Genomic DNA, 22572 nt, shown 5'->3' on the forward strand with positions numbered 1-22572 from the left:
CTGTGTGTGTTCATAAAGACATGCTTCTGGTGTGTTCATAAAGACATGCTTCTGTGTGTTCATAAAGACAATCTTCTGGTGTGTTCATAAAGACATGCTTCTGTGTGTTCATAAAGACATGCTTCTGTGTGTTCATAAAGACATGCTTCTGGTGTGTTCATAAAGACAATCTTCTGTGTGTTCATAAAGACATGCTTCTGTGTGTTCATAGAGACATGCTTCCGTGTGTTCATAAAGACATGCTTCTGCAGGCACATGAGGCAGCTGCTGACGCTAGCTGAAAATAGACCCTCAGAACACTCAGCACTCTAACGGCACTCTACCTCCCCCCCAGCCCCCGACACACACACACAGACATGCACACACTGAGCTCACACACACACACACACACACACACACACACACTCACACACACACACACACACACACACACACACACGCACACACACACACACACACACACACACACACACACACACACACACACACACACAGGCAAGCACGCACTGCGCACACAGGCACACACACACACATAAACGGGCACACACACACACACACATACACCAGGCCTGCTGGCTATCAGCTACTAAGAGAGAGAACAGGAGAGAGATGAAGGGGGAGAGGATGGGGGATGGGGTGCTAGAGAGGATGGGGAGAGGAGAGGATAGAGGGGGTTAGGAGGGGAAAGGAGGGGGGAGTAGGTGAGCTGAAGGGGGAGATGACAACAAGTGAGAGACATATTTTAAGGACAGGTGACTTTCACCTTCAGAGAGGGATGCGCCCCTAGGCACTCATTGGGATGATGGTGGGAGGGGGAGGGGATGTGCCCCAGTTAGTTTGCTCAAAATGTGTCAAAATAAAACATGATTGTGTAGTCTACACAATCCAGAGTTTGTTAACTGTGTGTGTTAGCAGCAGATTTTTCCCAACTCTCACACTCTCCACACAAAATCCCCAGGACGAGTAACAACACAACAGATAACACTGTGTTTCCTCCTCTCATCAGGTCACAGCCAGGGGGTTTGCCCCGCTGCTACAGTTTGCCTACACAGCCAAACTGGTTCTGAGCAGAGAGAACATCCATGAGGTGATCCGCTGTGCTGACTTCCTGGGCGTTCACAACTTAGAAGACTCCTGCTTCCGCTTTCTACAGGCCCAGCTGCATAGCGACACGACTGATCACAACAATGGCCTTTGTCGCAAGGAGCTGCCGGCGCACACAGATGACCTCATCATGGAGGAGGATGGTGACGGTGGTGGTTCCACGTCATCCGAGACCCCCAGAGTGACGTCATCCTCTGCGACAAGGTGGCGACCCAATCACTCGACCCTCATGCCCCTCACCAGCAGCCTGACCTCTGACCCCCCACAATGCCCCAAATACAGGAAGTACCAGCAGGCCTGCGCCAAGCACAACGGAGAGAACGAGGACGATGATAGCATCACCTCGGCCGCCTCGTCACTATGCCATGCCTCAGCCTCCCCAGGCCCCACAGAGACCAGCAGCACACACCAAGGGGCACAACCCCTTTCCCCCTCCAGAATCAAAGAGGAGCCCCGCTCCGGGGGCGAGGGAGAGGAGAGCCCCCCAGGACTGTCAGAGGATAGCCAGAATGTCCTGGAGATGGAGTTGGAGGGGAGGCCGAAGCCCTCAGCGCATCCCCCCAGCAGAGGTTCTCCATCTTGCCTGCACCTCCAGAGGGGCCTCCTGGATCTCAACAACCCAGCCAGCACCCTACCTTCCACTCCTCTCACCCAGCAGCTACTGACCAACAGACTCTCACTAGCCCATAACAGGGACAGAGACAGGGAGGCATCTCAGGGGGAGGGTGGAAGGGACCTCAGGGCGGTGTCTGCAGAGACAGTGGGATCTTCTGTTGGAGACATAGAGGGGGTAGTAGAGGACATGGCAATGAAGCCCCTTGTCTCAGACAGAGTCAGCAAACGGGAAGTAGAGTTGGATCGCCGCAGCAGCGTCATTTTCTCCTCCGGGGCATGTGACCATCTAGGAACACCGTCTCAATCCTACTCTGACCGGAAGTCTCTGGAAAAAGATCTGTTGGAGATCACCTCGAAATCCCTGTGGACAGGTGTTAGTCAGTCTCTCCCCTTCCACCAGACATACTCTCCCCTACCCTCCTCCACCACCTCCTCCACGGCCCTCCAGGAGCCCCTGCCGACTATGGCCTGCCGACCGCGGCCCACCACCAGCTGCCCTCTGCCCATAAAGATCTCCTCCTGCTCCCCTGCCTGCGAGCCACGCACACGCACCTCCAGCTCCTGCTCATCTTTCTCCTACCTGGAGGATGGTGGCAGTGGGGACTCGCCCTCCAGCCTGCCCCAGTTTGAGTTCTCCTCTTCCCCATGCTCTGTGTCGGGCTCAGGCTTGGCTCGCTGCCTGGTGGGGGAGCAGAGGAAGCACAGTGGGATGGTGATAGGGGAAGCTATATTCTCTCAGGGCAGCACCAAGATCAAGTGTGAACGGTCGTATGGGGCCAACTCCAGTGATGAATCCGGGTCCTTCTCAGAGGGAGACAGTGAGTCTGGCCCTGCCAGAGAGCCAGGTCCCGAAGTCAGTATAATTTATCTATCTATACTACATATTGAAATTGTGATTTGTGCTATTCAAAATGGGTTTTGCCAACATCTAAAATTGCTCTGACAAAATGTTACTGCGCCAGAGAGATACCACGCGGTTAGTGCTATGGCTGGGAAGATGAACTATGTTGTAATAATTATGTTTTGATGGTTGTCAGAGTTACTTCTTAAAACCAAAAGGGATAAATGTCTGAACAAATAGCTAGGACCCGTCCTCTTTATAAACTGCTCAACAAGCAGTGGTGAAGACTTAAGACAGAAAGAGAGAGAGCGACAGGGAATTGAATAGACTAGTTAACTGTACAGTATATGACAACTGTTGTTCTGGGTAGGAAGAGCCTGGAGAGCTTAGAACAGTAGTAGTCTTAGTCATCTGTGAGATTTCTGTTTGACAAAATGTCTGGATGCTATTCACCTCTAAAGCTATAGTCATGGCCCATCCATGCACACACCATCCATCCATACATCCCTCCCCTATTCACAGCCTAAAGCCTCTAAGGATAAGACCTTGATTTCAAACTCTTTGTTTACTTTAAGAGAACCGCAGGGATTGCCATGGCAATGCTTAAGCGCCCACTCCATCTCTCATGTTGCTGTGTGGAGAGAAATTAGACAATTCTTCTTGTGCTACACTGTGGGCTGATGTCTGTCGTTCAGCCGCTCTGAGAGACTCACACACAATCAGCAGCGTCTTCTATTAACTAATCTATATCAGCTTTATTTCAGAACCAATGGTGAGTTAGTGAGAGACAGGCTGGTGGAACGGTGTGAGTGGGAAAGAGATTGATGTAATACAATGAATGACTTCTGAAAATACACAAACAGTGATAGACAGAATCATTGAGTTTTTCATCACAGCTGTTTTTAGATGAATGGAAGGCAGTGGATATAATGCTCAGGTAGGTAGAGTTCCGTAGAGGTGCCATTTTTTTATTGAATTACATTTAGTTCATAATGAGGGTTAATGCTTTCCCAATTTTTCTCTCTCAAGTCAGAAAAGGAGCTGAAATGTGTGTGTGCGTGCGTGTGTGTTTGTGTGTCTCCATATGCTCATAGCAGTTCACAGCACTGACACTTGGTTCAGACAGAACGGACAGGTGTCCCTGTACCCTCCACCATCTGGCACCCTCCCTCAGTTTAGACCCTCCTAACTGGGACAGTGCGCTAGCCAAGCCCCCTGCCTGGAGACAGGGCCAGGACCTGGCCCATATAATGCGCACACGCATGCATGCACTCACACACACACACACACACACACACACACACACACACACACACACACACACACACACACACAGAGAGACACACACAGAGAGACACACACAGAGAGACACACACACACACCAGTTGACACAGATGAGGCCATGATGTCAGTGCTGGCCCACTCACAGAGCAGAGTAATGAACTGACTGGAGGGATGTAGAGTTAAAAAGAGAAACCAGAACAATAGAGAGAGAGAAGAGAGGGAGAGAGAGACACACAGAGAGACAGAGAAGGCCCCCAAGATCACAACTGAAACAGAGCACTCCCTCAGTCCCCTGTCCCCTAATAATTTTGTCCCACAGTTATTGTCTATTACACTGTAAGCAATTGATTTCAAATAAGTGGAGTACCATGCACAGGCTATGACCACCTATTAGAGGTAGAATAACAGTGCCACCTAGTGGGCAGGGTGGGTACAACTGTGTGAGATGGATGCTATCTGGGGGAGTTGAGTAATGAGAGCAGAGGACAAATGTCCATTGCTTGCTGTATCATGGACAAGAAAGTTGTTTTGAATTGTATTGTATTGTATTGTATTGTATTGTATTGTATTGTATACCAGGTAGAAACTACTGTATATCCCTAATGCATTCCTCTGTGTTTTGTTAAGGTCAAACTTCCCTTCCCGGTGGATCAGATCACCAATCTTCCGCGTAATGACTTCCAGATCATGATAAAGATGCACAAACTGACCTCAGAGCAGCTGGAGTTCATCCACGACATCCGGCGGCGCAGTAAGAACCGCATCGCCGCCCAGCGCTGCCGCAAGAGAAAGCTGGACTGCATCCAGAACCTGGAGGTGGAGATACACAGACTGGTACATACACTGTTTTAATGGTCCTGTGTGGCTCAGTTGGTAGCATGGAGCTTGCAATGCCAGGGTTGTGGGTTCAACTCCTACGGGAGACTAATATGAAAATGCATGCACTCACTACTTACTGTAAGTCGCTCTAGATAAGTCTGCTAAATTACTAAAATGTAAATGTTAAGACTCAGGTCTACTTATTATACAATGAAAAGTTAAATCTCTACTGTTAACATTTGTAGTACTGTCAGTTTTTTTTAAAAAAGAAGGTTTTATTTGTGTTTCCTTATGCATGTGGCTGTCTGTGTTTGTGGTTATGTACTGTGTACATATGGATTCTCTAGGTGTGTATTCAATGTTTGTAAGCTGTGTGTGTATTCAATGTGTGTAAGCTGTGTGTGTATTCAATATGTGTAAGCTGTATGTGTATTCAATGTGTGTAAGCTATGTGTGTATTCAATGTGTGTACGGTGTGTGTATTCAATGTCTGTAAGCTACTGTATGTGTGTATTCAATGTGTGTATTTAATGTGTGTAAGCTGTGTGTGTATTCAATGTGTGTAAGCTATGTGTGTATTCAATGTGTGTAAGGTGTGTGTGTATTCTCAGTGTACCCATAACAGTCATGTACTGTATGTGTGTCCTTGCAGGTGCATGACAAGGACAAGCTGCTGAGTGAGAGAAACCAGCTGAAGGTGTGTATGGGTGAGCTATGGCAGAACCTCTCCTACCTGTCCCAGGCTGTGTCCCAGGAGGTGTGCAAGGAGGTACAGGGGAACCACGAGAAGATCCATGCTCTGCTCCCTACACACAGATCCAGAGATCCTACTGCCACCACCAACAGCATCTCCATCACGGCCAGCATCGACCTCACCTCCAACCCATGCTCCCCCACCTCAGAGGGCAGCCATGTCAAGTCCCCCTGCCCCTCTGAAAGCCCCATGGAGAGAGCCGTTGGCGCTGGGCAGGGGCGGCAGGGCAGTGGCGAGATAGATGTGTCTGACCTAGGGCAGGAGGACCCTGAGTCTTCCCTGGAGCCTGGAGCGTCTACGGGTGTGTGTAGCCCCACTGTTTCGGTGGATTTCTCTCAGGAGATGACTGAGAAATGTACAACAGGAGAACGGCCCAGACAGGACTGTATCTAGCTAGCAACGGAAAATGAATAGCTAGTAACAGGGTGTGTTTTTGTTATTATGACACACATCTCTACCTTGATATGTATAAAGTTTGAAGTACATTTGTTCTCTGTGTTTTTTTAAAGGATGACACTACAGTTGTCTTATCAGCAATACTTTTAAACAGGTATTTTGGAGTTATCAAACTCCATACAACATTGCTCTGGCAGCTCTCTTTCTCTCTCTATTTCTGTCTCTCCCTCCCTCCCTCTCTCCCATCATGGGAGTATAAACTCAGGAATTCCTCTGAATGTGTAATAATGTTCAATAATGTCTCTGTAAAAAGCTATTAATTTCAAATTGTACATCTGAAGAGTTCTTCTATACAGCTGAGAGTAGAATGAACTCTCATATGCAAAGTTTCCTTCAGTTCTAATTTCTCACTTTCTTTTCCCTGCATTGTTTATGTACATTCCTCTTTTGCCTTTAACACACAGTAGCATCTATGGTGAAAGAAAGAAACATACTCTAGCTAAAGTGGGAAATAGAAGAAAAACAAAATTGTATTGCACCGTTCAGCACCTTCAAGAGGTAATCTAATTTACACTAACAATGCATTTACACTAGCAAATGCTTTGACATTGGCACTTAGAAATGAAAAACTCCCAAGCCAAGTACTTACTTAAATTATATTCAACAAATATAAATGGTGTCAAAGACTAACATTCTTATCTAAACCATATTGCTGTTTTAGGGGTAGAAATGTACTGTCCTACATGTGGTGAAAATGTAATATTTTGTTCTGAGGTTATTTCCCATTACATTTAAAGAATTGGGGTGGAAGTGGAAGTCACCACATGTTCCTGGTTTGATAATCCTTAAATATAAGAGTGCAATTTATCCTCTAAACTTGTCCAGTATTCCTAATGGTGTATTATCAAGTGAAATGTTGAATACTAATTTAAAGAGATGCTTAGATAGTTGTTGGTTCATGAGAATGCCAAATGATTCCATTGTGGAAGATCGTTCTGTAGCATGTGTCATGGTTAGATTAGTGGTTTCTCTGTTTTCTCTAGGAACTTTCCAATGTCACATTCTGGGAATTTCAATTCATATCTTTTAGTTATTCTCAAAGTATAAAGTACCAATGACAGAGCTCCACAGAATGTACTGTTACTCTGAGTACACTGAATATACCGATCACCCCATTTTGATATTTTTGAATTTGATAAATAAATATAAACATGTTGAGTTATTTATTTTGACAATGTTTCTGAGGGGATGATTTGTTGGCACAAAATGTATGCCTGTAAATTTCCTAACATTGATTCTTGTGATTTTTAATGGTTGTTGTTTTTACTGACAATTTGGATGAAAGACAAGTCTTTTGTGTTTTATGATTCACAATGTCCTTATTTAGTACAAATTAAGCAAAACGTTTAAAGAGGTAAGTGTTTACAAAAGTCTGTGTAACATGTTTGTGTTTTTTAAGGATTTTTCCATGACAAGAGACTTTGCATCATTGGATTGATAAGTTTGGTTTTTTAACTGTTTTTAAAATGGAACACTAGGGTTCACACAAGATTTTAAACGTATGTTTGACAAATGCAGCTCCAAGTCTTGCCTTAGAGGTTTCAAAGGCCAAACTCACGTGAAAGGGAAGGTGTCAATTTAAAACCATACTGTGGAAAAATAACGTTCTGTCCATACCATGAAAGAAATGACTGATTTCAGTACAACCACAATGTTTACTTGTTGGGGAAAAACGTAAATCACAAAATCTCTTAATGTGCATTAACAATGTTATTTTTCCACGGTGCAGGTTTGATTGAATCCCAGCCTGAGTGTATGCAGAGGTTATGCCTCATGAACATTATGGACTCTTACACTTATCTACCTGCAAATCTGCATACCTCTCATTTTGGGTCAAGGACTGTACAGTTGGAATACGTTGTGTGTGGTTTTGTTTCTATGGTTATTATTGTATTTGTAGATTTTTGGTGAGATATTTTTTATGTGTAATTTGAGTAAACTGCAAGACGACAGATATCAGCTGTTTCACTTTTCCCTTTTTAGCTTATAATGTCCAAATTGCCTGAGTTTGTCATATTGTAAATATTATGTAACTGTTGTTTTTGTTAATTTGACATGCAAATGTTTTGGAAGAAAACTTTTTTGTCAAGACGCAATTTCTGTTTATGGATTAAAACAAATAGCATGCGCCAATTCTTTGTATATTTTTTACTGTAAAATTATGATATATCTACAAAATAACCCATCAAAGACGATGACAAAAAGTGATTTTCAGTTTTAGTAAATAAGCATTTAATGTCATGAATTAAGATTGTATATCAAACAACTACACACTCATAAGAATCTATTGTTGAATGTTTAACTTAAAAAAGTTCAAACTAAATAATAGGTTTATAAAATTGAATGCTCTATATAAGCATATAAAAGTTTTTCCAGGGACAAGATGACATTTTCCATGGTTTGCATACTCACCAACATTCATTTATCACAACAATTTTAAGTGCTCACACTTCACACGTTCCTCTTGATGTGTACAATCATTTTCCCTTTCTGCCACAATCAACCACATACAATGTCACTCATTTGGAGATTGTAGGCATTTTAATGAGATGCTTTGAATTTAAAATACACTGGGGAAACAGCACTGCCTATGACCACATGTGACTTGGCATGGGTTGGTGGCTGTTTTTGGCCCAATTTAATCTGGAGAGCCAATCAATGATGGGTGCAGTGCTATTTATCTCCTGTGTGTTGTTTCACTCGTAGGCAACTCCTGGGTCTATTTTTGCTCTCGTCCCTCTTCACTTTTTCATGATAGAGGAGATGTCCAAGAATACACTCTGAAAGAGAGAGAACATGTGGGATTGAGAGAGGCTAGATAACACATTGACACTTGTCATCATGACTTTCTATCTGCAAGATTTCAAAAATATGTATGCAGTCTCTAAAAAGGTATCTATTGCAGCTTTACTGGGCAAATCTAGACAAAATATTCACAACGTTAGCATTCCCTGTCTCCCTTCCTCTCTCTTTCACTGTTTCTCCTAGTTACAGTGGTGAAATCTTCCCCCACCAGGTCAGATGCTGCCTGTCTCTTGGCTCTACTTGCCATTGACATTCTCCTTCCAGGGGGTGGCATCATTGGCATGTCCACCATGTCGCCCAGCTCGGAATCTGAGCTCCGTGGAGAGTTGCTACTGTAATCACTGATGGTGGACATGCTCTCAGAGGGCATACGAGATTTGAAGCTTTGCTTCCTTCCTGGGTTGGGGAAGATGAAGTCGCTGCCCATGGAGTCCCTCCTCTCCTCCTCCAGGTCTGTGTCCCTCAGAGCCAAGCTGGGTCTGTGTGTCGTCATGATGCTGGGTCTGTGCGTTGCCATAGACACTACTTCCATGTGGCTGGGCTGGTAGTGGTCTTGGGGGTGTAAGTTGGGGTCCTCATGGATCGACTGGCCCTGCAGGTTCCTGGGCCCACTATCCCCATTCAAGACAGCTCCTCTATTGGCTCGAGGGAGCTGGTCCACCATGACAGTGGTTTGTTTCTCTGTAGCTCCCTGGAGGTGCAGGGTCTGGATCATCCCCTGGCTGGGCTCACATTGTTGAAGCTGCTGCTGCTGCTGGTATTGCTGATGGGGCTGGAGGCCAGTGCAGTTGGCAAGATAATGGCCTGGAGCCATGCTGTTGTACCTGGGCACCTCATGGTTAGGTATGTAGTGGGGAGGTGGGTCCATTGGGTCCAGGTCCTTCTCAGGAATTACTTTGAAGATGGTCTGAGTCAGCGGCCCGTTGTGAGGAGACAGGTTCCTCATCACACACAGATGCTGTATCGTCGCGTTCTTCTTCAGCTTGTAAATCAAGTTGTCATTGTCTGCTGGGTACTTGTCTCCCTTCAGAGTCTGTTTGATTTTCCTGATGCCCAGGTGGGAAATCTCCATTAGGTTCAGGAAGAGAGACACCCCGGCGATGACGATCATGAACACCATGAACACTGTTTTCTCCGTGGGCCTGGACACGTAACAGTCCACACTGTTGGGGCAAGGCATTCTCTCGCATTTATACAAAGGCTCCAGTCCGATGCCATACAGGATATACTGGCCCATGATGAAGCCCACCTCCACCACGGAGCGTGTTAGGATATGGATGACGTACGTCCGCAGCAGGGACCCTCTCAGTGGAGCCTTCTTCACCTTCCTCTGCTCCTCCAGCCTCTTCAACTCCTTCTCAATGCGCTTGTGCTCCTCCACCAGCGCCTCCATCTCCCCCAGCTCTGCCTTCAGCTGGACCTTCCGCCGGTGCCTCTCCTTCTCCAGGGCGCGCAGGCGGTAGAGCGCGTGGCCCATGTAGACGAGGGAGGGTGAGGACACGAAGATGACCTGCAGGACCCAAAAGCGGATGAGGGAGATGGGGAAGGCCTGGTCGTAACAGACGGTCTTGCAGCCCGGCTGGTCCGTGTTGCAGATGAACTCGCTCTGCTCATCGTTCCAAACGTCCTCGGCCGCCACTCCCAGCACCAGCATGCGGAAGATGAGGAGGATGGTGAGCCAGATCTTTCCTACGATGGTGGAGTGGACATGTACTTCCTCCAAGATGCTGCCCAGCAGGTTCCAGTCCCCCATGGTCTCACAGCTCACTGGTCTCTACTGCAACATGTCCTCACACTGGAGAGAGAGAGACCAGAGGGATTTATTATGCATTTATTTTCTGTTAACAGTTAGTTTAACTAACTATAACTACAATTGAAAACATACAATGTTTATAATCATCATGCAATGGATGGTGGGCAGTGGAAGGATAGGGCAGTGGAAGGATAGGGCAGTGGAAGGATAGGGCAGTGGAAGGATAGGGCAGTGGAAGGATAGGGCAGTGGAAGGATATGGCAGTGGAAGGATAGGGCAGTGGAAGGATAGGGCAGTGGAAGGTCAGCACAGTGGAATTATAGGGCAGTGGAAGAATAGGGCAGTGGAAGGTCAGGGAAGTGGAATGATAGGGCAGTGGAAGGTGGGGGGTCAGTGGAATGTCAGGGTAGTGGAAGGTCAGGGCTTGGAAGATGGGGGCAGTGGAAGGTCTTGGCAGTGTAAGGTAGGGGACAGTGGAAGTTGAGGACAGTGGAAGGTCAGGGCAGTGTAAAGTTAGCCGTTGAAGTTCCGGCAATGGAAGTTCGGGGCAGTGGAAGGTAAGGACAGTGCAAGGTGGGCAGTGGAATGTCAGCCATGGAAGGTCGGGGCAGTGGAAGGTAAGGACAGTGCAAGGTGGGCAGTGGAATGTCAGCCATGGAAGGTCGGGGCAGTGGAAGGTAAGGACAGTGCAAGGTGGGCAGTGGAATGTCAGCCATGGAAGGTCGGGGCAGTGGAAGGTAAGGACAGTGCAAGGTGGGCAGTGGAATGTCAGCCATGGAAGGTCGGGGCAGTGGAAGTTCGGGGCAGTGGAATGTCGGGGCAGTGGAATGTCGGGGCAGTGGAAGGTGAGGGGCAGTGGAAGGTCAGGGCAGTGGAAGGTCAGGGCAGTGGAAGGTCAGGGCAGTGGAAGGTGGGGGCAGTGGAAGGTGGGGGCAGTGGAAGGTGGGGGCAGTGGAAGATCAGGACAGTGGAAGGTGGGGGCAGTGGAAGATCAGGGCAGTGGAAGAAGATGGGGGCAGTGGAATATCAGGGCAGTGAAAGGTCAGGGTAGTGGAAGGTGGGGGCAGTGAAAGGTCAGGGTAGTGGAAGGTGGGGGCAGTGAAAGGTGGGGGCAGTGAAAGGTCAGGGTAGTGGAAGGTCAGGGAAGTGGAAGGTGGGGGCAGTGAAAGGTCAGGGTAGTGGAGGTGGGGGCAGTGAAAGGTCAGGGTAGTGAAAGGTCAGGGTAGTGGAAGGTGGGGTCAGTGAAAAGTCAGGGTAGTGGAAGTTGAGGGCAGTGAAAGGTCAGGGTAGTGGAAGGTGAGGGCAGTGAAAGGTCAGGGTAGTGGAAGGTGGGGGCAGTGAAAGGTCAGGGTAGTGGAAGGTGGGGCCAGTGAAATGTCAGGGTAGTGGAAGGTGGGGGCAGTAAAAGGTCAGGGTAGTGAAAGGTCAAGGTAGTGGAAGGTCAGGGTAGCGGACAGTGGGGGCAGTGAAAGGTCAGGGTAGTGGACGGTGGGGGCAGTGAAAGGTCAGGGAAGTGAAAGGTCAGGGTAGTGGAAGGCCAGGGTAGTGGAAGTTGGGGGCAGTGAAAGGTCAGGGTAGTGGACGGTGGGGGCAGTGAAAGGTCAGGGTAGTGGACGGTGGGGGCAGTGAAAGGTCAGGGTAGTGGACGGTGGGGGCAGTGAAAGGTCAGGGAAGTGGAAGATGGGGGCAGTGAAAGGTCAGGGTAGTGGACGGTGGGAGCAGTGAAAGGTCATGGAAGTGGAAGGTGGGGGCAGTGAAAGGTCAGGGTAGTGGAAGGTCAGGGAAGTGGACAGTGGGGTTAGTGAAAGGTCAGGGAAGTGGAAGGTGGGGGCAGTGAAAGGTCAGGGTAGTGGAAGGTGAGGGCAGTGAATGGTCAGGGTAGTGGAAGGTGAGGGCAGTGAAAGGTCAGGGCAGTGAAAGGTCAGGGTAGTGGAAGGCCAGGGTAGTGGAAGGTCAGGGTAGTGGAAGATGGGGGCAGTGAAAGGTCAGGGAAGTGGACGGTGGGGGTAGTGAAAGGTTAGGGTAGTGGAAGGTGGGGGCAGTGAAAGGTCAGGGAAGTGGAAGGTGGGGGCAGTGAAAGGTCAGGGTAGTGGAAGGTCAGGGAAGTGGAAGGTCATGGAAGTGGAAGGTCGGGGTAGTGGAAGGTCAGGGTAGTGGAAGGTGGGGGCAGTGGAAGGTCAGGCTAGTGGAAGGTAATGGTAGTGGAAGGTCAGGGCAGTGGAAGGTCAGGGAAGTGGAAGGTCAGGGTAGAGGAAGGTCAGGGCAGTGAAAGGTCAGGGTAGTTGGCAGTTTTCTACATCGTATTGGCTGCCTATTTTCTTGTTTACAGAATCAGAATTTAACATATTTTATTTTGATAAGACAACTGCTTTAGAAATCAGCATCATGATGCAGCCAGTAAGAGCAGTATATATATAAATATATACAGTGGCAAGAAAAAGTATGTGAACCCTTTGGAATTACCTGGATTTCTGCATAAATTGGTATTCAAATTTTTATCTGATCTTCATTTAAGTCACAACAACAGACAAACACAGTGTGCTTAAACTAATAACACAGAAATTATTGTATTTTTCTTGTCTATATTGAATACATTATTTAAACATTCACAGTGTATGTTGGAAAAGGTATGTGAACCCCGAGGCTAATGACTTCTCCAAAAGATCATTGGAGTCAGGAGTCAGCTAACCTGGAGTCCAATCAATGAGACGAGATTGGAGATGTTGGTTAGAGCTGCCTTGCCCTAAAAAAAACACTCACAAAATTTGAGTTTGCTATTCACAAGAAGCATTGCCTGATGTGAACCATGCCTCGAACAAAATAAATATATTGCATAAAGCTGGAAAGGGTTACAAAAGCATCTCTAAAAGCTTTGATGTTCATCAGTCCACGGAAAGACAACTTGTCTATAAATGGAGAAAGTTCAGCACTGTTGCTACTCTCCCTAGGAGTAGCCGTCCTGCAAAGATGACTGCAAGAGCACAGCGCAGAATGTTCAATGAGGTTAAGAAGAATCCTAGAGTGTCAGCTAAAGACTTACAGAAGTCTCTGGAACATGCTAACATCTCTGTTGACGAGTCTACGATGCGTAAAACACTAAACAAGAATGGTGTTCATGGGAGGACACCACGGAAGAAGCCACTGCTGTCCAAAAAAGCATTGCTGCATGTCTGAAGTTTGCAAAAGTGCACCTGGATGTTCCACAGCGATACTGGCAAAATATTCTGTGGACAGATTAAACTACAGTTGAGTTGTTTGGAAGGAACACACAACACTACGTGTGGAGAAAAAAAGGCACAGCACACCAACATCAAAACCTCATCCCAACTGTGAAGTATGGTGGAGGGAGCATCATGGTTTGGGGCTGCCTGCTTTGCTGCCTCAGGGCCTAGACAGCTTGCTATCATCAACAGAAAAATGAATTACCAAATTTATCAAGACATTTCGCGGGACGATATTAGGCTATCTGTCCGCCAATGAAGCTCAACAGAAATTGGGTGATGCAACAGGACAACGACCCAAAACACAGAAGTAAATCAACAACAGAATGGCTACAACAGAAGAAAATAAGTCTTCTGGAGTTCTGACCTCAACCCGATTGAGACGCTGTGGCATGACCTCAAGAGAGCAGTTCACACCAGACATCCCAAGAATATTGCTGAACTGAAACAGTTTTGTAAAGAAGAATGGTCCAAAATTACTCCTGACCATTGTGCAGGTCTGATATGCAACTACAGAAAGCGTTTGGTTGAGGTTATTGCTGCAAAAGGAGGGTCAACCAGTTATTAAATCCATGGGTTCACACACTTTTTCCACCCTGCACTGTGAATGTTTACACAGCGTGTTCAATAAAGACATGAAAACGCATCATTGCTTGTGTGTTATTGGTTTACGCAGACTGTGTTTGTCTATTGTTGTGACCTAGATGAAGATCAGATCAAATTCTATGACTAATTTATGCAGAAATCCAGGTTTTTCCAAAGGGTTCACATACTTTTTCTTGCCAATGTACATATATATTTTTTTTCAATTTCAAAGCAAAGAAAAACAAGCACTTACATTTTAATGGAATGGGGTACTTTCTTTGCCTCTCGATGCGAATCATGTTTCCCAATTGGTATGGTTACTCTATGGAGTTTGAGTCCTTTGCAACGGTCCCAAAAGCACATCTCTCTCTGTCAGTCAGTCCGGCACACAGAGTGACTGTTCTGTGTTCTCCTGTGCTGCAGTTGCACACAGGGTTCACAGGATGTGAGGATTGATCTGCCACCGATGGGAGGGACAATGCCCCATGGCACATCTTGCCAGGCAATTGTAAAGCGTTGCCTGCACCGCCATCCCCCTCCCCCGCCAGCTCCCACACCAACCAACAGTGCCAACCAAGCTAGTGCCCTCTAACCACAAACAATACCCCGCTCGCTGGCAGAGATGATATATTTGTGAATAGTTTTTCTTTCCCACTTCGCCACTTTAGGTATAACAGCAACCCTCCTAATTAGGAGCTTCAGGTATTGCCATTTTGAGCCAAAGTTATGTAAGAGCAGCTATCCCTCATATCTGATTTTGAGGGATCTATAATCTATCATAATCTAGAATAATCTTTAACGCCAGACACACTAGTTAAATTATTCATGTCTGGTTTCATATACTGAACAACAATATAAATGCTACATGTAAAGTGTTGGTCCCATGTTTCATAAACTGAAATAAAAGATCCCAGAATTTTTTCATACACAAAAAGCTTATTTCTCTCAATTTTTGTGCACAATTTTTTTTACATCCCTGTTAGTGAGCATTTCTACTTTGCCAAGATAATCCATCCACCTGACAGGTGTGGTATTTCAAGAAGCTGATTACAGCATGATCATTACACAGGTGCACCTTGTTAGGGGGACAATTAAATGCCACTCTAAAATGTGCAGTTTTGTCACACAACACAATGCCACAGATGTCTCATGTTTTGAGGGGGTGTGCAATTGGCATGCAGACTGCAGGAATGTCCTCCAGAGCTGTTGCCAGATAATTTTATGTAAATTGATCTACAATATGCAGCCTACAAAGTCATTTTAGAGAATTTGACCATGTGTACGGTGTTGGTGAGAGGTTTTCTGATGTCAACAATGTGAACAGAGTGCCCCATGGTAGCAGTGGGGTCATGGTATGGGCAGGCATAAGCTACAGACAACAAAATACAATTTTATCAATGTCAATTTGAATGCACAGCATTCAGTTCATTCAATTTGAATACACTGTGACGACATCCTGAGGACCATTGTCGTGCCATTCATCCTCTGCCATCACCTCATGTTTCAGCATGGTAATGCACTGCACCATGACGCAAGGACACAATTCTGTACACGATTCTAGGAAGCTGAAAATGTCCCAGTTCTTCCATGGCCTGCATACTCACCAGACATGTCACCCATAGAGCATGTTTGGGATACTCTGAATTGACGTGTACGGCAGCATGTTCCAGTTCCCGCCAATATCCTGCAACTTCGCACAGCCATTGAAGTGGAGTGGGACAACAGTCCACAGGCCACAATCAACAGCCTGATCAACTCTATGTGAAGGAGATACTGACTGGTTTTCTGATCCACGCCCATACCTTTTTTTTAAGGTATCTGTGACCAACAAATGCATATCTGTATTCCCAGTCATGTGATATCCATAGATTAGGGCCTAATGAATGCATTTACATTGACTGATTTCCTGATAGGAACTGTAGCTCACGGAAATCTTTGAAATTGTTGCATGTTGCGTTTATACTTATTTTTCAGTCTAGTTAGCTGCTTGGGGAGTTATTAGTTTTTGGAGTGTGTGTGTGTTCAACCCCCTTGATGGTTTGCATGTCGACAGAGAACACCATGGTGCAACATATACTCAATCTCTTCAATCCAACTCCTGAATACTTTTGTAGGCTTAGGTTATATTATAATGAGTTAGTGGAATTTGTTCTGATTTGGTTGGTGTGATCTCTATTTTGCTCTGTATTTCAAAGTATTGGTTATGTGCCGTTGAGGTATTGTCTACCAAAAACAACACACCATGCAAACTGAGTTGTATATACATTTTTGGGTTGCAGAGCAATATTTCTAAACGGGTTTTATCCACTGAAAATACACTACCGTTCAAAAGAAGGCCAGCCTCCCGGAGTCGCTCCTCACTTTTGACGTTGAGACTGGTGTTTTGCGGATACTATTTAATGAAGCTGCCAGTTGAGGACTTGTGAGGCGTCTGTTTCTCAAACTAGACACTCTAATGTACTTGCTCAGTTGTGCACCGAGGCCTCCCACTCCTCTTTCTATTCTGTTTAGAGCCAGTTTGCGCTGTTCTGTGAATGGAGTAGTACACAGCGTTGTACGAGATCTTCAGTTTCTAGGAAATTTCTCACATGGAATAGCCTTAATTTGTCAGAACAAGAATATACTGATGAGTTTCAGAAGAAAGGTTTTTGTTTCTGGCCATTTTGAGCCTGTAATCAAACCCACAGATGCTGATGCTCCAGGTACTCAACTAATCTAAAGAAGTCCAGTTTAATTGCTTCTTTAATCAGAACAACAGTTTTCAGCTATGCTACCATAATTGCCAAAGGGTTTTCTAATGATCAATTAGCCTTTTAAAATGATAACTTGGATTAGCCTGCACAATGTGCCATTGCAACACAGGAGTGATGGTTGCTGATAATGGGCCTCTTTGCACCTATGTAGATATTCCATTCAAAATCAGCCATTTCCAGCTACAATAGTCATTTACAACAGTAACCATGTCTACACTGTATTTCTGATCAATTTGATGTTATTGTAATGGACAGAAAATGTGCTTTTCTTTCAAGAGCAAGGGCATTTCTAAGTGACCCCAAACTTTTGAACGGTATTGTAAATATATTTAACTCCCCTTCTATCTTTTTGGGACTAACGGTGTTCTATACCACACGGCATAACCATGAAGACAAGCAGAGGATCACATACCCTTGTTCTGGAGTTGAACTGTGTGGTTCTGAATACCAAGCCATACCCATGCTAACTAACAGTAGGCTACACAATAGTAGTTGAGTTTCTGCTAATGCTACTGCTGCTACTACTGCCGCTGCTGCTACTACTGCTGCTCCTGCTGCTGCTACTGCTACTACTACTACTACTACTACTACTACTACTACTACTACTGCTGCTGCTACTGCTACTACTATTACTACTACTGCTGCTGCTACTACAACTACTACTGCTACTGCTCCTGCTGCTGCTACTGCTACTACTACTACTACTACTACTACTACTACTACTACTACTACTACTACTGCTACTACTGCTGCTGCTGCTGCTACTACTATTACTACTACTGCTGCTGCTACTACAACTACTACTGCTACTGCTACTACTGCTGCTGCTGCTGCTACTACTGCTACTACTACTGCTACTACTGTTACTACTACTGCTGCTACTGTTACTACTGCTGCTGCTACTGTTACTACTGCTGCTGCTGCTACTGTTACTGCTACTACTACTGCTGCTACTACTGCTGCTGCTGCTACTACTGCTACTGTTACTGCTACTACTACTGCTGCTGCTGCTACTACTGCTACTGTTACTGCTACTACTACTACTGCTACTGTTACTGCTACTACTACTGCTGCTACTACTGCTGCTGCTGCTACTACTGCTACTGTTACTGCTACTACTACTGCTGCTGCTGCTACTGTTACTACTGCTGCTGCTGCTACTACTACTGCTGCTGCTACTACTGCTGCTGCTGCTACTACTGCTGCTACTGTTACTACTACTGCTGCTGCTACTACTACTGCTGCTGCTACTACTGCTGCTACTACTGTTACTACTACTGCTGCTGCTGCTACTGTTACTACTGCTGCTGCTGCTACTACTGCTGCTGCTACTGTTACTACTGCTGCTGCTGCTACTGTTACTACTGCTGCTACTGTTACTACTGCTGCTGCTGCTACTGTTACTACTGCTGCTGCTGCTACTACTGCTGCTGCTACTTCTGCTACTCCTGCTGCTGCTGCGGCTACTGTTACTACTGCTGCTGCTACTTCTGCTACTCCTGCTGCTGCTGCTACTGTTACTACTGCTGCTGCTGCTACTACTGCTGCTGCTACTGTTACTACTGCTGCTACTGTTACTACTGCTGCTGCTGCTACTGTTACTACTGCTGCTGCTGCTACTACTGCTGCTGCTACTTCTGCTACTCCTGCTGCTGCTACTGTTACTACTGCTGCTGCTACTACTGTTACTACTACTGCTGCTGCTGCTACTGTTACTACTGCTGCTGCTGCTACTACTGCTGCTGCTACTTCTGCTACTCCTGCTGCTGCTGCTACTGTTACTACTGCTGCTGCTGCTGCTACTACTGCTGCTGCTACTGTTACTACTGCTGCTACTGTTACTACTGCTGCTGCTGCTACTGTTACTACTGCTGCTGCTGCTACTACTGCTGCTGCTACTTCTGCTACTCCTGCTGCTGCTGCGGCTACTGTTACTACTGCTGCTGCTACTACTGTTACTACTGCTGCTACTGTTACTACTGCTGCTGCTGCTACTGTTACTACTGCTGCTGCTACTACTGCTGCTGCTACTTCTGCTACTCCTGCTGCTGCTGCGGCTACTGTTACTGCTGCTACTTCTGCTACTCCTGCTGCTGCTGCGGCTACTGTTACTGCTGCTACTTCTGCTACTCCTGCTGCTGCTGCGGCTACTGCATAAAAAGACCAGCCAAGCCTCAAGGCTTTAATTAGCTTTCCATCGCACGCTGACAGAGTCAATGGTAGATTGATTTGGTTTTTACCTCGCAGAAGCTTCAACAGCAAATGCCAGATGTCACATCAGGGACCTTGCATTACATAACGGGTTTATCCAGTGCTTAACTAGCGATCCATAGTGGCTGAGCCTGGATCTGTTGTTGTCTATCTGTGTTGCCGATGCCCAGACCTGCACTCATATGTTTTGATCTGATTAGCCTCTTCTCCGTGATTGGGGGGAGACTGATGGAACGACATGCGTTTAGACATTTGTTCTATTGTTCACTGTTAATGTTATTGACCCAACATAGATGTCAATACCGTGTGTTCATCATTCATTTTCAGATTGGTCAGAAAGTTATTAGACAAGGGTATTTGGCTATGGAGTTCATGATATGATTGTTGCAGTTCACGGGTACAGGTTGACCTTTAAACTTAAACAAGGTGATACATTTGGATGGTGACATTCAATATGTTACATCATACACTTGCCTTAGAGAGGCAATCAGCAGTCGCTACATCCATTTTTGGACTTATGATTGAATAATATTGATTCTTGAAGAATATAACTTTTAAATGACTAATTTACTTAGTTTAACTATCGTACCCCATCAGAACCCAAAATATGAGCTTTGTAAACAAAGTGAACAGCTTTCGTAAACAAAGTAAACAAACACTGTATAGCCTCAAAACATGGTTAAAACTATCATTTGAATGTAATGTATGGTCTGCCCTTACATCCATAGCTGTCTATGAATTTGAGAGTGATTACATTTCCAACCCTCAGATTTTTACCAAAACAGTGGTGGGGAGTTCCTCTGTTATTGTTTCAACTGTTGGTTGGCCCTTGAAGCACATTGTAGTGATTACCCAGTAAGCAAAATTACACTGAAAATACGGATTCTATAAGTATTTTTCAGACGTTAACATCACATGCATTTGAGGGACTGAATGGAAGGTAAAAATACGTATTTTCTGGACGTCAAAAATACATGTTTTCCGGCATTGAAAATATGTAATTTACAGATATTGAAAATACGTATTTTTCGGTCATTGATTCTATGGCCAAATTTTAGCTACTATGTATTCTCAATGAGGTAAGCATTATATCACAATAATAATTGTCCACGCCTCTTAATAGGAAAGAGGAGTCAACTGGAGATTGCAACAAAATATGTGTTATGTATTATTGCTTCCAACATGCACTTATGTTAGCTTTTCAAAAGCTTTAAAACTGGCAGCGACGATGTTCAAAGTAGTCGAAACATTCAGAACAAACCAACAGACCACTTCAACTACAATAACATACTAAGTAGCAGTTATAGATTTTTTTTCAAGTTATGACTGTGATATGTAGTTGTTTATCTACCTTAGTTGAATGCACTGACTGTAAGTCACTCTGCATAAGAGCGTCGGCTGAATGACCAAAATGTAAATGTGAAAACAAACACTTGGAAAGCATGCGGGGTATTATTCGAATGAGCGCCGCTCCCAAACATATTTGGTCGGTGCGGACCAGATACAAATCTGAACAAATCATAGAAATGGTGGCTATTTTACACAAAAAATCACAGTACATTGAAAATCACAGTACATTATGACACAGTTTAGTACAGTAGAGCACAGAGTACAGCAAAGTACAATATGGTACAGTACAGTAGAGTTTTATTCAGTAGAGTACAGTACGGTACAGTACAATACAGTAGAATTTAATTCAGTAGAGTACAGTACAGTATAGTTTAATTCAGTAGAGTACAGTTTAGTTCAGTAAAGTACATTAGAGTAAAGTAGGGCTCTACTGTATTGTACTGTACTATTCTTTACTGTACTGTGTACTGTAATGTACTGTACTCTGCTGCGCTCTACTGTGCTGCACTGTGCTGTACAAACTTGCGAAACAGAGATGTCTATGAATATAGACATCTATGTTTGGGCTAAATCAAGGCCAGTCCTGAACAGATGTCTGTGTACGTCTATGACTGATTCAGATTGTGTCTGGACCAGACCAAAACTCTACGTCCATAGATTCTGAAATCAAGGCCGGTCCGGACCGCACCGCACCAAAAAAGGAGGAGGACCCCAAAAAGTTGTCCAAAAGACATCGCATGACATCAAATACTTAGTGGGAACACTCAGAAAGAACATTCACACTAACACTAGTAAGGGAACACCCAATATATTAAGCTAATTACCTCTTAAATCTCTGCCCCTATTAAGGTACTGCAATAGACCTCTTTTGTACTTACAATCTCCCTACTGCAACTTTTGTACTCACACATAGGATCTGGGCCTTCCTAGTATAACTGTGTATAATAGTGTTTTGCTTAAAGGAAAACTCCACCCAAAAACTATCATTTGGCATTTGTTTCATTAGTCCATTGTTGATATAGTCACAAAATATTTTTCATGTCAGCAATCTTTTTTTTAAAGGTATATAACTTTCCGAATACAGAAATACAGCCGGGAAGATGCATTTTGCATCACATGCTATAGGTTCTGGGTCAAAGTCTTGATTAGGTGACCCCATACCATACAAAATGTTGTTACAAAACCCTCCACCACCATTTTGCTACCTTTAGGAATTTCACATACACTAGCCCCTGATAGGGCTGACTATCCCTGACGGCGGCGTTCCTAGAGGTCATGTGAGGATTTTCTATGTTGTACCGTGGCAATCCGTCAATACTTGTAGAGAACACATGATGTACTGTAGGATCCCACAGAGTGGTTTATAAAACGTTAACGATACCCAGGGCCGTAGCAGCCCTCATTGAACCCTGTAATCAAAGACAGGATCAATAAAGAAAACACATAGGCAGGCAGCACTCACAGATAGACATGTACTCTACAGGAAAACATTAAAAAAAAGTAACAGCTATCAGCAATTGACCTACACCTTAATTACCAATTGATTACTGGTTATTTTCATACCCATACTTCCAGAAAACACAATTCAAAGAGAGAGAGAGAGCGAGAGACACAGAGAGACACAGAGAGAGGGGCCACAGTGCATTCACTGCACATTAAATCATTACCGATATAGACAGATCATTATAGATCCATACCACATTGTACAGTACGATCTCATTTGCTGCTTACTGGCATGAGTGTCCTGTGCTCTGGCACGAGATAACAGCCTTTAGGCTTTAGGTGTTTGTCCGCTGGATGGCTGGGTGGCAGGTTGTACTCCCTGAATCAAGTAACTGTCACAACTCATGTTGTCAACCACGGTTGGCATCAAATCTCTGTGCTCCCATTGGTCCTGAGCAGTTTTAATTCCTCTTCCTTGCTGGTGATTCGCTGCAGGAGTTTGTTCCTGTCCTGCTGTGCACTGACCTCCACCCGCATTACACTTGGCCCCCTGGGTCTTTCGTCTCGTACCAGCACTC

General features: G+C 45.2%; 2 protein-coding genes across 3 annotated transcripts in view; one reads left to right on the forward strand and one right to left on the reverse strand.

Annotated features, from left to right (window-relative positions):
* Positions 1 to 8006, forward strand: part of LOC110498377 (transcription regulator protein BACH2) — a 63163-nt gene extending 55157 nt beyond the window's left edge. For both annotated transcript variants that reach the window (XM_036955019.1, XM_036955020.1), the window contains exons 3-5: positions 1007 to 2572; positions 4472 to 4678; positions 5316 to 8006. In XM_036955019.1, coding sequence (XP_036810914.1) covers positions 1007 to 2572; positions 4472 to 4678; positions 5316 to 5810 — 2268 coding nt within the window. In that variant the 3' untranslated portion in view covers positions 5811 to 8006. The remainder of the gene's footprint in view (positions 1 to 1006; positions 2573 to 4471; positions 4679 to 5315) is intronic.
* Positions 8007 to 8081: 75 nt separating this feature from the next.
* Positions 8082 to 15225, reverse strand: LOC110498378 (gap junction alpha-10 protein). The gene is made up of 3 exons (XM_036955021.1): positions 14491 to 15225; positions 8923 to 10473; positions 8082 to 8653 (listed from the first exon to the last, which is right to left on the reverse strand). The coding sequence occupies exons 2-3, from the start codon at positions 10429 to 10431 to the stop codon at positions 8615 to 8617; spliced, it is 1548 nt and encodes a 515-aa protein (XP_036810916.1). The 5' UTR covers positions 10432 to 10473; positions 14491 to 15225; the 3' UTR covers positions 8082 to 8614.
* Between the last annotated feature and the right edge of the window lie 7347 nt (positions 15226 to 22572).

The sequence above is a fragment of the Oncorhynchus mykiss genome, chromosome 19 (assembly GCF_013265735.2).
Source record: "Oncorhynchus mykiss isolate Arlee chromosome 19, USDA_OmykA_1.1, whole genome shotgun sequence".
Classification (NCBI taxonomy): Eukaryota; Metazoa; Chordata; class Actinopteri; order Salmoniformes; family Salmonidae; genus Oncorhynchus; species Oncorhynchus mykiss.

Coding starts and splice junctions, on each gene's coding strand:
- LOC110498378 (XM_036955021.1), bottom strand. CDS start 10,431: ATGGGGGACTGGAACCTGCTGGGCAGCATCTTGGAGGAAGTACATGTC. Junction 8,654..8,922: donor CTGGAAGGAGAATGTCAATG/GCAAGTAGAGCC, acceptor TCTCTCTTTCAG/AGTGTATTCTTGGACATCTC.